The sequence below is a fragment of the Hemiscyllium ocellatum genome, chromosome 3 (assembly GCF_020745735.1).
Source record: "Hemiscyllium ocellatum isolate sHemOce1 chromosome 3, sHemOce1.pat.X.cur, whole genome shotgun sequence".
In the NCBI taxonomy this organism is placed as follows: Eukaryota; Metazoa; Chordata; class Chondrichthyes; order Orectolobiformes; family Hemiscylliidae; genus Hemiscyllium; species Hemiscyllium ocellatum.
This window is the reverse complement of record NC_083403.1, coordinates 82,726,316-82,742,103: the sequence shown is the minus strand read 5'-3', so window position 1 is coordinate 82,742,103 and position 15,788 is coordinate 82,726,316. Positions and strand designations below refer to the sequence as shown.

General features: G+C 42.3%; 1 protein-coding gene across 1 annotated transcript in view; it reads left to right on the top strand.

Annotated features, from left to right (window-relative positions):
* fam228a (family with sequence similarity 228 member A) overlaps positions 1 to 15,788 on the top strand; it is an 82,834-nt gene that overhangs the window by 26,503 nt on the left and 40,543 nt on the right. The window contains exons 3-5 of the mRNA XM_060821246.1: positions 2,893 to 2,970; positions 4,098 to 4,280; positions 6,783 to 6,863. Of these exons, the coding sequence (XP_060677229.1) occupies positions 2,893 to 2,970; positions 4,098 to 4,280; positions 6,783 to 6,863 (342 nt within the window). The remainder of the gene's footprint in view (positions 1 to 2,892; positions 2,971 to 4,097; positions 4,281 to 6,782; positions 6,864 to 15,788) is intronic.

Below are 15,788 nucleotides of genomic sequence, written 5' to 3'. Positions count from 1 at the left end.
GCAAGGAGATCTCAGTTATCTGTAAGAATAATAGGGTAGTTATGGTAGGGGATTTTAACTTTCCAAACATCGACTGGGACTGCCATTGTGTTATAGGTTTAGATGGAGAGGAATTTGTTAAGTGCGTACAAGACAATTTTCTGATTCAGTATGTGGATGTACCTACTAGAGAAGGTGCAAAACCTGACCTGCTCTTGGGAAATAAGGTGTCAGTGGGGGAGCACTTTTGGGCCAGCGACCATAATTCTATTCGTTTTAAAATAGTGATGTAAAAGGATAGACCAAATCTAAAAGTTGAAGTTCTAAATCAGACGAAGGCCAATTTTGACAGTATTAGGCAACTTTCGAAAGCTGATTGGAGGCAGATGTTTGCAGGTAAAGGAACGCTGGAAAATGGGAAGCCTTCAGATATGAGATAACAAGAATCCAGAGAAAGTATATTCCTGTCAGGGTGAAAGGAAAGGCTGGTAGGTATATGGAATGCTGGATGACTAAAGAAACTGAGGGTTTGGTTAAGGAAAAGAAGCAAGCATATGTCGGGTATAGACAGGAAAGCTCAAGTGAATTCTTAGAAGAGTATAAAGGAAGTAGGAGTATACTTAAGAGGGAAATTAGGAGGGCAAAAAGATGACATGAGATAGCTTTGGCAAATAGAATTAAGGAGAATCCAAAGGGTTTTTACAAATACATTAAGGACAAAAGGGTAACTAGGGAGAGAATAGGGCCCCTCAAAGATCAGCAAGGCGGCCTTTGTGTGGAGCAACAGAAAATTGGGGAGATACTACATGAATGTTTTGCATCAGTATTTACTGTGGAAAAGAATATGGAAGATATAGACTGTAGGGAAATAGATGGTGACATCTTGCAAAATGTCCAGATTACAGAGGAGGAAGTGCTGGATGCCTTGAAATGGTTAAAAGTGGATAAACCCCAGATCAGGTGTACCGAGAACTTTGTGGGAAATCAGAGAAGTGATTGCTGGGCCTCTTGCTGAGATATTTGTATCATTGACAGTCACAGGTGAGGTGCCGGGAGACTGGAGGTTGGCAAACGTGGTGCCACTGTTTAAGAAGGGCGGTAACGACAAGCAGGGAACTATAGACCGGTGAGCTTGACCTCAGTGGTGGGCAAGTTGTTGGAGGGAATCTTGAGGGACAGAACGTACATGTATTTGGAAAGGCAAGGACTGTTTCGGGATAGTCAATATGGCTTTGTGTGTGGGAAATCCTGTCTCACAAACTTGATTGAGTTTTTTGAAGAAGTAACAAAGACGATTGATGAGGGCAGAGCAGTAGATGTGATCTATATGGACTTCATTAAGGCTTTTGACAAGGTTCCCCATGGGAGACTGATTAGCAAGGTTAGATCTCACGGAATACAGGGAGAACTAGACATTTGGATACAGAACTGGTTCGAAGGTAGAAGACAGAGGGTGGTGGTGGAGGGTTGTTTTTCAGATTGGAGGCTTGTGACCAGTGGAGTGCCACAAGGATCGGTGCTGGGTCCTCTACTTTTCATCATTTACATAAATGATTTGGATGCGAGCATAAGAGGTACAGTTAGTAAGTTTGCAGATGACACCAAAATTGGAGGTGTCGTGGACAGCGAAGAGGGTTACCTCAGATTACAACAGGATCTGGACCAAATGCGCCGGTGGGCTGAGAAGGAGCAGATGGAGTTTAATTCAGATAAATGCGAGGTGCTGCATTTTGGGAAAGCAAATCTTAGCAGGACTTATACACTAAATGGTAAGATCCTCGGGAGTGTTGCTGAGCAAAGAGACCTTGGAGTGCAGGTACATAGCTCCTTGAAAGTGGAGTCGCAGGTAGATAGGATAGTGAAGGAGGCATTTGGTATGCTTTCCTTTATTGGTCAGAGTATTGAGGTCATGTTGTGGCTGTACAGGAGATTGGTTAGGCCACTGTTGGAATACTGCGTGCAATTCTGGTCTCCTTCTCGGAAAGAAATTGTGAAACTTGAAAGGGTTCAGAAGAGATTGACAAGGATGTTGCCAGGGTTGGAGGATTTGAACTGTAGGGAGAGGTTGAACAGACTGGGACTGTTTTCCCTGGAGCATCGGAGGCTGAGAGGTGACCTTATAGAGGTTTACAAAATTAAGTGGGGCGTGGATAGGGTAAATAGGCAAAGCCTTTTCCCTGGGGCCGGGGAGTCCAGAACTAGAGGGCGTAGTTTTAGGGTGAAAAGAGAAAGATATAAAATAGACCTAAGGGGCAACTTTTTCACACAGAGCGTGGTACGTGTATGGAATGAGCTGCCAGAGGAGGTGGTGGAGGCTAGTACAATTACAACATTTAAGAGACATTTGGATGGGTATATGAATAGGAAGGGTTTGGAGGAATATAGGCCCGGTGCTGGCAGGTGGGACTCGATTGGGTTGGGATATCTGGTCGGCATGGACGGGTTGGACCAAAGGGTCTGTTTCCATGCTATACATTTCTATGACTCTATGACCCTATGGTGGGTCATAGAGTACCGCATTTGAAAGACCTTCTGATAAGAAGGTGAATAAAGGTTTGAAAGGATTGGCCTAAGGACAGGCAGGTGGAACTAGCTTGGTTTGAGATTATGGTTGGCATGGACTGGTTGGACCAATGGTCTATTTCCGTGCTGTAAGACTCTATAAGAGCAGGCATTTAGTTGGCAGATGACCAAACCAGGGATCAATCAGGTTTTGCTCCAGTCAAATGTGTGGTAGGTTGAACGTGTAATTAGACAAAATGTGTAGGAGGAATAAAATTGCTTTCACAACCCTCTTCAGTTCCTCATCTGATTTTATCTTTTCATTTGTAGTTCAGTATAGCAGTGATGGTGCTTAAATATTTGTGAATAAACAGCCTATAGTTTTTAAATATTTGGGTTTTCTTTTTGCAGGATAAAGCAGACAAGGAATCCTTGGGAGTTAGTGCTCTTTGTCAGCCCTTGTTTGATACAGAAGAATGCTTTATCAAGGTAATGTTAATTTTTATCAGTTATGAATTTGCATAGGAAAACATAAATCAGGAAAGTACTATTAAAGTTTTCCATTATTACCATGTTGCTATTCTATATTGCTGTCCCGATTTCCGTAGTTATATATTCCATCATCACATCAACTGTATGTAGACAGCTCCCCAGAGTCGCACTTGCTTTCTCCTATGGATACTGTTTCCGCTGCCGAACTGTCCTTTGTGAAATGCTGAAAATCACACAATGCCAGGTTATAGTCCAACAGGGTTATTTGGAAGCACTAGCTTTCGGACTGCTGCTTTGTGTAATTTGTGAAATGTTTTATTCACAGCTCTAAGACTTTGAGCACTGGTATCAATATTGGGATAGGATAGTACACCTTTGTGTTTGTCTTCACAGAGTTATGCTGCATCTGGAATCCTAGCGGAATGGATAAATCAGGCCATAGGAAGGATTTTAAAGATACAGGAGGGGACTTGAAGTGACTAGATAAAAAACAGTGTAAAACCTGATTTCAGTTCCTAACCTAAAGTAACAATTACCTGGTAAAATAAAGACAGAATAGAAATATATACAGATACCTCACTGAAAGCTGGAGGTAACTGAGGTCATTGCATTCCCTACTTTGGGATCTTCAGAAAGAACATGGAAAATGAGAAAGGAGTGGTACATTTAACATTGATAAAAGGCACAATTACCACAGTAGAAATGTGTTTAGTAATGGTAACCAGACAATAGAAACAATAGATAGAACTGAGAAACACAAAAGATACAAGATTTTGATAGGAAATTGAAAAGATGTAGATGCTGGGTTAATTGGTGTTATCTACTATCAATTGATATTTGTTAGCTAAGAGTTTCAAGGAAAATTGATCAAAGGAAGTGAAGAGTGTTGAGTTGCAGATCAGCTATGATCTTATTGAATAACGGTTATAAGCTCAATCTGCTGTTCCTTTGATCATTCAATCTAACAGGATGATGAACCAGGTATAATCTTTTGTTGTCTATTATAAAATTCACATCCAAATATATTCCATATTTTCCTGCCTGTACAAATGTGATACTGTAAATTCTAAGCAGCAACTTGTTATTTTATTTTTATTCAGCATTTTTCCTCTGATTTTAATTAGGAATTGGATGAATATACAGCCTATAAGGATATGCTAAACTTGAGAAAAAAAGAAATACTGTACAAAAAATGGAATGATTATGTTTATGAACCAGTCCAGTGGAAAGTCAAGGCAAAATTAAATCAGTCAATTGAAAGAAGACGACCTTCAGTTTTACAGTATTTAGACTACTGCAATAAAAAGGTACAAATTGGCAACCATACCTGATCTAGATCTATTTCTACTGTTGTGATCCCAGCTGATATTAATACTGGGCAATTTAGGGCCCAGCATGGGACCATAATTTGATTTTTGCTGTTCATTCACTGTGATGGAATCATAGAATCCCTACAGCATAGAAACAAGCCATCAGCCCCATTGAGTCCACACTGACCTTCCGAAGAGCATCCCACCCAGATCCACCCCCAACCCTATCCCTGAAACCCTGCATTCCCCATGATTAATCTGCATGTCACTGGACACTATGGGCAATTTAGCATGGCCAAGCTGCCTAACCTGCTATCTTTGCATTGGTAGAGGAAATCGGAGCACCCCGAGGAAACCCCCACAGTCACAGTAAAAAACATGTAATCTCCACAAACACAGTCACATGAGGGTGGAAGTGCGTCTCTGGTGCTGTGAGGCAGCAGTGCTAACCACCAAGCCACGATGCATTACTACCACCATCTCCCCCCTGCTATCACTGAGCTGAAGTATACCTATCTTACAACAGTCAATTTGGTCTAATGATCTTTTTTGACAGTTCAGATTTCTTATATCAATAGAGCTGCTGTTCTGCTTATTATAGAAATACAGCCATTCAGCCCCTCTACCCTGTTCTGTCATCCACTTGGCTCATGTCTGCTATGTACCTCACCTCCTTTGATCTGCTTTGTCAGACATTGTAGAACTTTCAGGGGATGGATAAATAATGACTCAGAACAGAAACCTTTGTTGATTGTTCTGCCTCACCCAGGGTCAATAATAATAACTGTAGTCCCAGTTTTAGGCTCTGTGTTGAGTTAGATTACCTCAAACAGGTTAAATCAGACAGGTTACCTTCCCTGATTATGCTATGGTGATCCATCTTTAAAGTCTTTTTCTATGGCTTCCAACCCTTTTCTGGTCAAAATTCCATCCTTTCGTCTCCCTAACTGCTGCTGCTCCCTCACCCCTTCACCCTGACTGGGGTGAGGGAGTCCAGAACTAGAGGGCATAGGTTCAGGGTGAGAGGGGAAAGATATGAAAGAGTCCTGAGGGGTAACCTTTTCACGCAGAGGGTGGTATGTGTATGGAATGAGCTGCCAGAGGAAGTGGTGGAGGCTAATACAATTGCAACATTTAAGAGGCATCTGGATGGTTATATGAATATGAAGGGTTTAAAGGGATATGGGCCGGGTGCTGGCAGGTAGGAATAGGTTGGGTTGGGATATCTGGTCGGCATGGACAGGTTGGACCGAAGGGTCTGCTGTACATGTCTATGACTCTACCCACCCATCTCAGCCTGGATTCACAGCTCACAGTCCAGCAAATCCACAACCTTGTGCTCAAATCCCTCACACTGCCCCCCCTCCCCTCAGCTCTGTAACCTCCTTCAAACACGATAGCCTCTAAGATCTCTGTGCTCCTCCAATTCTGTCCCCTTGCACATATCTGATTTACATGGTTAATCACTGAAAATATCAAAGAGATTGCCAGTGTGCTTTAAACAAAAGAACATAGAAGTTTGTTGCAAAAAGAAAAACAACTAACCATACAACATTATTCAAATTAGTCTATTTTGAGAGTTATCAGAATTATCAAAGCTAAAGATGCAAAGCTTTTACCCTCCATACCAATCTTCTAGATATTCAAACTTAATGGAGGATCACCCTGACTCCGATTTAAAGTTCTTTGTTCAGTTGACGTGCCTGTAATTGAGCGAAAGTGAGGACTGCAGATTCTGGAGATCAGAGTCTAGATAAGAGTGGTGCTGGAAAAGCACAGCTGGTCAGGCAGCATCTGAGGAGCAAGAAAATCGACGTTACCGGCAAATGCCCTTCCTGATGGGTTTTGAATGGCTTTTGTCCATTCCTGATGAAGGGCTTTTGCCCAAAATGTCGATTTTGCTGCTTCTCGGACGCTGCCTGACCTGCTGTGCTTTTCCAGCACCAGTCTAATCTAGGCTCTATGTCTGTATTGATTTATTCTTGCCCACTTCTAAACATTTTCGGAGCAACTATGTGGGTGTTCCAAACCCTCAGCAATCAACAGTTCTGGTGTTTTCCTCTACAACACAGCATTTTCTTTCCCTAGCCCTGACTGTTTTGGTGATTGCTAGCAAACAATCTTTGTGCTGTAACTGAACCTGACCATCTGGATAGTTCTGTCTTTCTGTAATACTGGACAACAGCTCTAGTTTACTATACCTTTTATCCCCAATACACTGAACTGTTCACCTCGATCTCTACAACAAGGCTGTAATCCTCATTAAAAATGCATTTATCAACAAACTAATGGCACCCTGTCACCACTGTCACAATAAATCTAAAATGAAAGTAAAAATATGTCTCCTCTTAATGCAGACAATATATATATACAAAACAAACTTGGGTAAAAGTGGTCTTTCCACCTAAACCTAAGTTTCCAAGTAGTAGTAATATAACATGAACCTTCATGCTATTATGTAGCTTTCATATGCATAAATGTTAAACTGTCTTTTAATAGGAGCCTGTATTTTTGGAAGAATATAACTCAGATGATTTTAATCCATTTGTCAGCCATCTGTGCAAACCTCATACATTTAAGGTATTGTTTTGTGATTTTTTACAGCATTTAATTCTTGAAGGAACAGTTGTATCACAATTTGTTTATTGCTTGTCTAACATGAAGCTGCATTATATAAGTATACTTCCAGTCTATTTCAGAAAGCAAACTATTTACTTCAGTGGCATACCTTAATTTGTAATCTTGAGATTATATTGTTGACAGTTTGGTTTGCTAAACTTGCTTTTCAATGGTATATAGCATGATTTCCCAAGACTATCCAAAGAATATCTGCAATTGTACAAAATATGGATTCAATGTTATATTCTTAGGTATACCGCAAAAACCATTGATCACTATAATTTATATGAGCATAGAACAGTACAGTGCAGTACAGGCCCGTTGGCCCTTTATGTTGTGCTGACCGTTTTCCTACTCTAAGATCAAACTAACCTACATAGCATACATTTTAGTATAATCCATGTGCCTATCCAAGGGTCACTTAAGTGTCCCTAATGTATCTGACTCCACTATAGATGCATCCCACGCATCCATCATGATGCCCCCTCGTGTGATAGCCATTTCTGCCCTGCGGAAAAGCTGTCTGGCTATCCACTCTATCTATGCCTCTCTTCATTTTCTTCATTCTCTATCAAGTCATCTCTCATCTATCTTCACTCCAATGAGAAATCCCCAGTTCCCTCAGCCTTTCTTCACAAGACATGCCCTCCAGTCCAGGCAGCATCCTGTAAATCTCCTCTGCACTCTCTCTAAAGTTTCCTGTAATGAGGCAACCAGAACTGAACACAATATTCCAAATGTGGTCTAAGCAGGACTCTATAGAGCTGCAGCACATCTTTGCGGCTCTTAAACTCAATCCCCTTGCTAATTAAAGCCAATACACCATATGCCTTCTTAACAACCCTGTCAACTTGGGTGGCAGCTTTGCGGGATCTATGGACATGGACCCCAAGATCCCTCTGTTCCTTCACACTACCAAGAATCCTGCCTTTAACCCTTCATCTGCATTCAACTTCGACCTTCCAAAATGAATCACTTCACACTTTTCCAGGCTGAACTCCATCTGCCGTTTATCAGCCCACCTCTGCATCATGTCAATATCCCATTGCAAACTACAACAGCCCTCCACAATTCCACCAACCTTAATGTCATCAACAAGCTTACTAACCACTTCCACTTCCTCATCCAAGTCATTTTTAAAAATCACGAAGAGTAGAGGTCCTAGAACCAATCCCAACGGAACACTAGTGGTAACCAAGCTCCAGGCTGATTACCTTCCATCTGCTACCACTCTCTGTCTTCTATGGATCAGCCAATTCTGTATCCAGACAGCCAGATTTCCCTGCAACCCATGCCTTCTTACTTTCTGAATGATTCTACCATGGGAACCCTTATCAAATGTCTTGCTAACATCCATGTACATCGCATCCACTGCTCTTCATCAATGTGTTTGTCACATCCTCAAATAATTCAATAAGGTTTGCGAGGCATAACCTGTCCCTCACAAAGCCATGTTGACTCTCTCTGATCAAAGTATACTTTTTCGAATAATCATAAATCCTGTCTTGCAGAATCCTCTCCAATAATTTGCCATTCACTAACATAGGAGTGACTGGTCTATAATTCCCTTTCTTGAACAAGGGAATAACATTTGCCACCCTCCAATCATCTGGTACTACTCCAGTGGACAGTGAGGGTGAAAAGATTATCGCAGCAATCTCTTTCCTTGCTTCCTGTAGTCACCTTGGGTATATATCGTCTGGCCTGGGTGACTTATCTATCCTCACCTTTTTCAAAATCCTCTTTTTTAACATCAGCCTATTTGAGCATATCAGCCTGTTTCACGTTGTCCTCACAAGCCGCAGTGTCTCTTTTACTGGTGAATACTGAAGCAAAGTATTTATTAAGGATCTCCTGTACCTCCTCTGACTCAAGGCACAAGTTCCTTCCACTATCCCTGATTGGCCCTACCCTCACTCTGTAGAACACCTTGGGGTTTTCCTGAATCCTACCCACCAAGGCTTTTTCATTCCCCCTTCTTGCTCTTCCAAATCATTCTTCTGTTCCTTCCCGGATACCTTGTAACCCTCTGGAGCCCTGTCTGATCCTTGTTTCTTCAACCTTAAGTAAGCTTCCTGCTTTCTCTTGACTAGATGCTCTACATCTCTTGTCATTCAATACTCCTCACTCTACCACCTCTTCCTTGCCTCAGTGGTACAAACGTGTCCACAACTTTTCGTCATTTATATTAATGATTTGGATGTGAGCTTGAGAGGCATACAAAGTTAAAAATCACACAACACCAGGTTATAGTCTAGCAGGTTTAATTGGAAGCACACTAGCTTTCAGAGCGCTGCTCCTTCATCAGGTGGTTATGGAGTACACAATTGTAAGGCACAGAATTTATAGCAAAAATTTACAGTATGATGTATCTGGAATTATACATTGAAAAATACCTTGATTGTCTGTCTGTTGAATGTTTCATCTGTTCGAATACCATGATAGTTTCACTTCTTTCATTTGTAAATCACAAAATCTTTTTTTAAAAGTTGCATTCTCAGGTTATCTGTAACAATTAGTGTTAGTTAGACAATATGTTGAAGGTGTTAGCCCCCTGTGTTCTCTGTCTATGAGGCATAGTTAGTAAGTAGGCAGATGACACCAAAATTGGAGGTGCAGTGGACAGCGAAGAAGGTTACATCAACTTACAACGGGATCTTGATCAGATGAGCCAGTGAGCTGAGAAATGGCAGGTGGAGTTTAATTTAGATAAATGCGAGGTACTGCATTTTTGGGAAGCAAACCTTAGCAGGGCTTATACACTTAATGGTAAGATCCCAGGGAGCGTTGCTGAACAAAGAGACCTTGGAATATAGGTTCATAACTCCTTGGAAGTAGAGTCGTAGGTAGGTAGTATAATGAAGGAGGTGTTTGGTATACTTTCCTTTATTGGTCAGAGTATTGAGTACAGGAGTTGGGAGGTCATGTTGCAGCTATATAGAACATTGGTTAGGTCGCTTTTGGAATATTATGTGCAGTTCTGGTCTCCTTCCTATTGGAAGGATGTTGTGAAACTTGAAAAGATTCAGGAAAGACTTATAAGGATGTTGTGAGGATTGGGGGATTTGAGCTATAAAGAGAGTTGAATAGGCTAGGGCTGTTTTTTCCTGGAGTGTTGGAGGCTGAGGGGTGACTGTATAGAGGTTTATCAAATCATGAGGGGCATGGATAAGGTAAAAAGACAAGGTCTTTTCCCAGAGGTGGTGGAGTCCAGAACTAGAGGACATAGGTTTAGGGTGAGAGGGGAAAGATATAATAGCAACCTAAGTGGCAATTTTTTCACACAGATAGTGATGCATCAATGGAATGGCTGTCAGAGGAAGTGGTGGAGGCTAGTAGATTTTGCAGCATTTAAAAGGCATCTAGATAGGTATATGAATATGAAGGGTTTGGAGGGATATGGGCTGGGTGCTGGCAGGTGGGAATAGATTAAGTTGGGATATCTGGTCGGCGTGGACAGGTTGGACCGAAGGGTCTGTTTCCGTGCTGTACATCTCTATGACTCTATGACTCACAGCAAGGGCTCTCTAAACATATTTAAAATTATTTTAGCTAGATATTAAAATGAACATTTGCTGCAAATTGTTTCTATTGATTTCCCCTAGCATTTAAATTATGTTTTTGAAAATTAATTGTTGCCTCTCTTAACGTTATCACCCTAATTTAGCCTCATGGATTTCTCCTATATGTACCAAGTGGTTTAAGTTTGGGTTTCAAAAAAGTTGTTGTCACTATTTTTATCCATGCATTTTATCCTTAATAACGTAAACATTAAGGGTTACTTTGTTGATTTATATGGTCAAAGAACAGTTTCAGAATGGCAGGAGGCTATTCAACCTGATGAGTCTGTGCTGCTTTCTGTAACTCCACTAGTCCCATTACCTGACATTTCCCCTGTAGTTGTGCACATTTTCTACTTGGATGATTATCTCATTCCCTTTTGAAAGCTACAATTGAATCTGTCTCTGCCATACTGTCAAGTAGTGTTTTCCAGACCCTAACCATACACTTTTTTTAATTAATAAAAGAGTCAGTGACCACTTTGCTGGACACCTGTGCTTAAAGAACAACGTCTAATTTTCTGCTTGGTTACTCTGTTGCCTCAAGGACACAACACTGTGCAATAAGTTTAGAATCTGGTTCCATCTTCTTTTTAACCTACCCCACATCCAGTCGTTATGACATGGATTACGTTTGTCACAGTCACCCATTCTCACCTACACGTAGGCCTATTATCATATGGTACGGGTTGCTTTCAATATGATTCGCCACCATAATCTCTTTGTCCACGTACTCCTTTTATCTCTCTCTGTGTGACCATAAGATATAGGAGTGGAAGTAAGGCCATTCGGCCCATCGAGTCCACTCCGCCATTCAATCGTGGCTGATGGACATTTCAACTCCACTTCCCAGCATTCTCCCCATAGTCCTTAATTCCTTGTGACATCAAGAATTTATCAATCTCTGCCTTGAAGACATTCAGCGACCCGGCCTCCACTGCGCTCTGCAGCAAATAATTCCACAGGCCCACCACTCTCTGGCTGAAGAAATGTTTCCGCATTTCTGTTCTGAATTGACCCCCTCTAATTCTATGGCTGTGTCCACTGGTCCTAGTCTCCTCGCCTAATGGAAACAATTTCAAAGCATCCACCCTTTCCAAGCCATGTATTATCTTGTAAGTTTCTATTAAATCTCCCCTTAATCTTCTAAACTCCAATGAATACAATCCCAGGATCCTCAGCCGTTCCTCGTATGTTAGACCAACAGGGATCATCCGTGTGAATCTCTGCTGGACACGCTCCAGTGCCAGTATGTCCTTCCTGAGGTGTGGGGACCAAAACTGGACACAGTACTCCAAATAGGGCCTAACCAGAGCTTTATAAAGTCTCAGTAGCATAACAGTGCTTTTATATTCCAACCCTCTTGAGATAAATGACAACATTGCATTCGCTTTCTTAATCACGGGCTCAACCTGTATGTTTACCTTTAGAGAATCCTCGACTAGCACTCTCAGATCTCTTTGTACTTTGGCTTTATGAATTTTCTCACCGTTTAGAAAGTAGTCAATGCCTTTATTATTTTTTTCCAAAGGGCAAGACCTCGCATTTGCTCACGTTGAATTCCATCAGCCATTTCTTGGACCACTCTCCCAAACTGTCTAGATCCTTCTGCAGCCTCCCCACTTCCTCAGTACTACCTGCCTGTCCACCTAACTTCGTATCATCGGCAAACTTTGCTAGAATGCCCCCAGTCCCTTCATCCAGATCATTAATATATAATGTGAACAGCTGCGGCCCCAACACTGAACCCTGCGGGACACCGATTGTCACCAGCTGCCATTCTGAAAAAGAACCTTTTATCCCAACTCTCTGCCTTCTGCCAGACAGCCAATCCTCAATCCATCCCAGTAGCTCACCTCGAACACCATGGGCCCTCACCTTGCTCAGCAGCCTCCAGTGTGGCACCTTATCAAAGGCCTTTTGAAACATCCACTGGGTTTCCCTGGTCTAACCTACTCGTCATCTCTTCAAAGAATTCCAACAGGTTTGTCAGACACGACCTCCCCTTACTAAATCCATGTTGACTTGTTCTAATCAGACTCTGCTCTTCCAAGAATTTATAAACCTCATCCTTAATGATGGATTCTAGAATTTTACCAACAACCGAGTTTAGGCTGATTGGCCTATATTTTTCCATCTTTTGTCTTGATCCTTTCTTGAACAAGGGGGTTACAACAGCCATCTTCCAATCATCCGGGACGTTCCCTGACTCAGTGACTTTTGAAAGATCTCAACCAATGCCTCCGCTATTTCCTCAGCCACCTCTCTCAGAACTCTAGGATGTATTCCATCGGGGTCAGGAGATTTATCAATTTTAAGACCTTTTAGCTTTTCTAGCACTTTCTCTTTTGTAATGGCAACCATACTCAACTCAGCCCCCTGACTCCCTTTAATTGTTGGGATATTACTCATGTCTTCCACTGTGAAGACTGACGCAAAGTACTTGTTAAGTTCTCCTGCTATTTCCTTATCTCCCACCACTAGGCTTCCTGCATCAGTTTGAAGTGGCCCAATGTCTACTTTTGCCTGTAGTTTGTTTCTTATGTATTGAAAGAAACTCTTACTACATTTCTAATATTACTGGCTACCCTACCTTCATATTTGATCCTTTCCTTCCTTATTTCTCTCTTTGTTATCCTCTGTTTGTTTTTGTAGCCTTCCCAATCTTCTGATTTCCCAGTGCTCTTGGCCACTTTATAGGATCTATCTTTTTATTTAATATATTTCCTGACTTCCTTTGTCAGCCATGGCTGTCAAATCCCTCCCCGGATAATCTTTCTTTTCTTGGGGATGAACCTCTGTACAGTGTCCTCAATTATACCCACAAACTCCTGCCATTTTTGCTCTACTGTCTTCCCTGCTAGGCTCTGCTTCCAGTCTACTTTTGTCAGTTCCACTCTCATGCCCTCATAATTACCTTTATTTAACTGTAACACCATTACATCCGATTTTGCCTTCTCTCTCTTTCAAACTCTACCATATTATGATCGCTGTTTCCTGAGGGTTCCCTTACTTTAAGATCTTTTATAAAGTCTGGTTCATTACATAGCACTAGGTCCAGAATAGCCTGCTCCCTTGTGGGCTCCATGACAAGCTGTTCCAAAAAGCCATCCTGTAAGCATTCCATGAATTCCCTTTCTTTGGATCCACTGGCAACATTATTTACCCAGTCCACCTGCATATTGAAGTCTCCCATGATCACCGTGACCTTGCCTTTCTGACATGCCTTCTGTATTTCCCAGTACATGTTGCGCCCCTGGTCCTGACCACTGTTAGGAGGTCTGTACATTGTGGTTCCTCAATTCCACCCACACAGACTCCACATCATCCGACGCTGTGTCATTCAGTGTCATAGATTTAATTTTGTTCTTCACTAACAAGGCACCCCCACCCCCTCTGCCCACCTCCCTGTCTTTTCGATAAGTTGAAAATCCTTGGATGTTTAACTGCCAGTCCTGACCCCCTTGTAACCACGCCTCTGTGATGCCTACCACATTACAATCATTCACTATGATCTGTGCCATTAGTTCATCTGCTTTGTTGCGAATGCTACGAGCATTCAGGTAAAGTGCCTTAATGCTAACTTTATCATTAGAGATATTGGAAGTCATAAGATGTCCTAGGTTATCCATCCTGTTTGTTGCATTCCCAGTCTGCCTTGAGTTTAAATCCGCCTGCACATATGCTATCCTGTTGTTTATCTTTCCATATAACTCCATACTCCCTGTCGCTTTCACTTTCCCTTTCCCCCCCCCCAACTTGAAAGTTTAAAGTCCTACTGACCACCCTATTTATTCTCTTCGCTAGAACACTGGTACCTGATCGGTTCTGATGGAGACCGTCCCAACGGTACAGATCCCCCCTGTTCCAAAACTGATGCCAATGCCCCATGAAGTGGAATCCCTCTTTCCCACACCAATCCCTTAGCCCCGTGTTTACTTCCCTAATTTTCTTATCCCTATGCCAATTGGCACGTGGCTCGGGCAGTAATCCGGAGATTATGACCCTTGAGGACCTGTACTTCAATTTCCTTCCTAGTGCTTCATGATCTCCAAACAGATCCTCCACCCTAGCTTTGCCTATGTTGTTAGTACCAGCGTGGATCACAACAACTGGATCCTCCCCCTCCCGCTCCAATATCCTTTCAAGCCGGTTGGAGATGTCCCGCACCCTGGCACTGGGCAGGCAACACACCATGTGAGAGTCCCAATCTGGCTTGCAAAGGATATTATCTGTCCCTCTAATTATAGAATCCCCTATAACAACTAGTCTTTTTGCTCCCCCCTCTTGAATGGCCTTCTGCACTATGGTGCCGTGGTCAGCTGGCTCATCCTGTCCAGAGCCCTTTTCCTCATCTGTACAGGGAGCAAGAATCTCATACCTTTTGGACAATGTCAAGGGCTGAGGCTCCTGCACTCCTGAACTCAGGTTCCCTCTACCTGCCTCACTTACAGTTGCATTCTGATGTCCCTGATCACTAACTGAATGTGAATTACTTAATCTCCCAGGTGTGACTGCCTCCTGAAACGAAGCGTCCAAGTAACTTCCCCCCCCCCCCCCCGGATGTGCAGCAGTGTTTGAAGCTCAGATTCCAGATCATCAACTCTGATCCGGAGTTCTGCCAGCAACCAACACTTGCTGCAGATGTGGTCACTGCCTTTCACAATGGGATCAGCCAGCTCCCACATCATATAGCTACAGCATATCACCTGCCCAGCCATCTCTGCTTAGTTAATTACTTTGTTACTTTGTACAGGTTTGAGTTAAAATACTTTCTGATACCTCTCTGCTATAGTCTTTTCCTAAAAAAAGAATTTATAGTTAAACAAAAAAGGAAAATTTTTAACCAGTCACTGGTAAAGAAATAGAAAATCCTTACCTTTTAAAAAAAACAGAGTACTTAAGAAGGTTAGAGGAGGAGGAGGGTGGGTGGGAGATACTACAGTTGTAGAGTCTCTGGTTTAGCCGCCTTCCTGATTTATATACTCACTGCTTTCCTTCCTGGCTGCTCCTCTGGTCGTCGCTTCCCCCTACTTCTCCCCTCTTTCTGTGAAGAGAGAGAAAAAAAAAACACCACTGCTTGCTACCGGTAAGTAATTTTAAAACAAACTGTCTTATATTAGCTGTAGTCTTCCGGGTTCGTTTAAACTCAGCCGCTGCTTGCACTCAAAATACGTCTCTCTCTCTCTCTCTCTCTTTCTGGGTTCCATCTGCACCTATCTGCTCATCTCCCAACTTTACTCTCCCCTTTCCCCAACTTCACGATCAACATAAAGATCACTGTTTTTCTGAGCAACTAACAGTTCTGATGAAGAGTCACCAGACT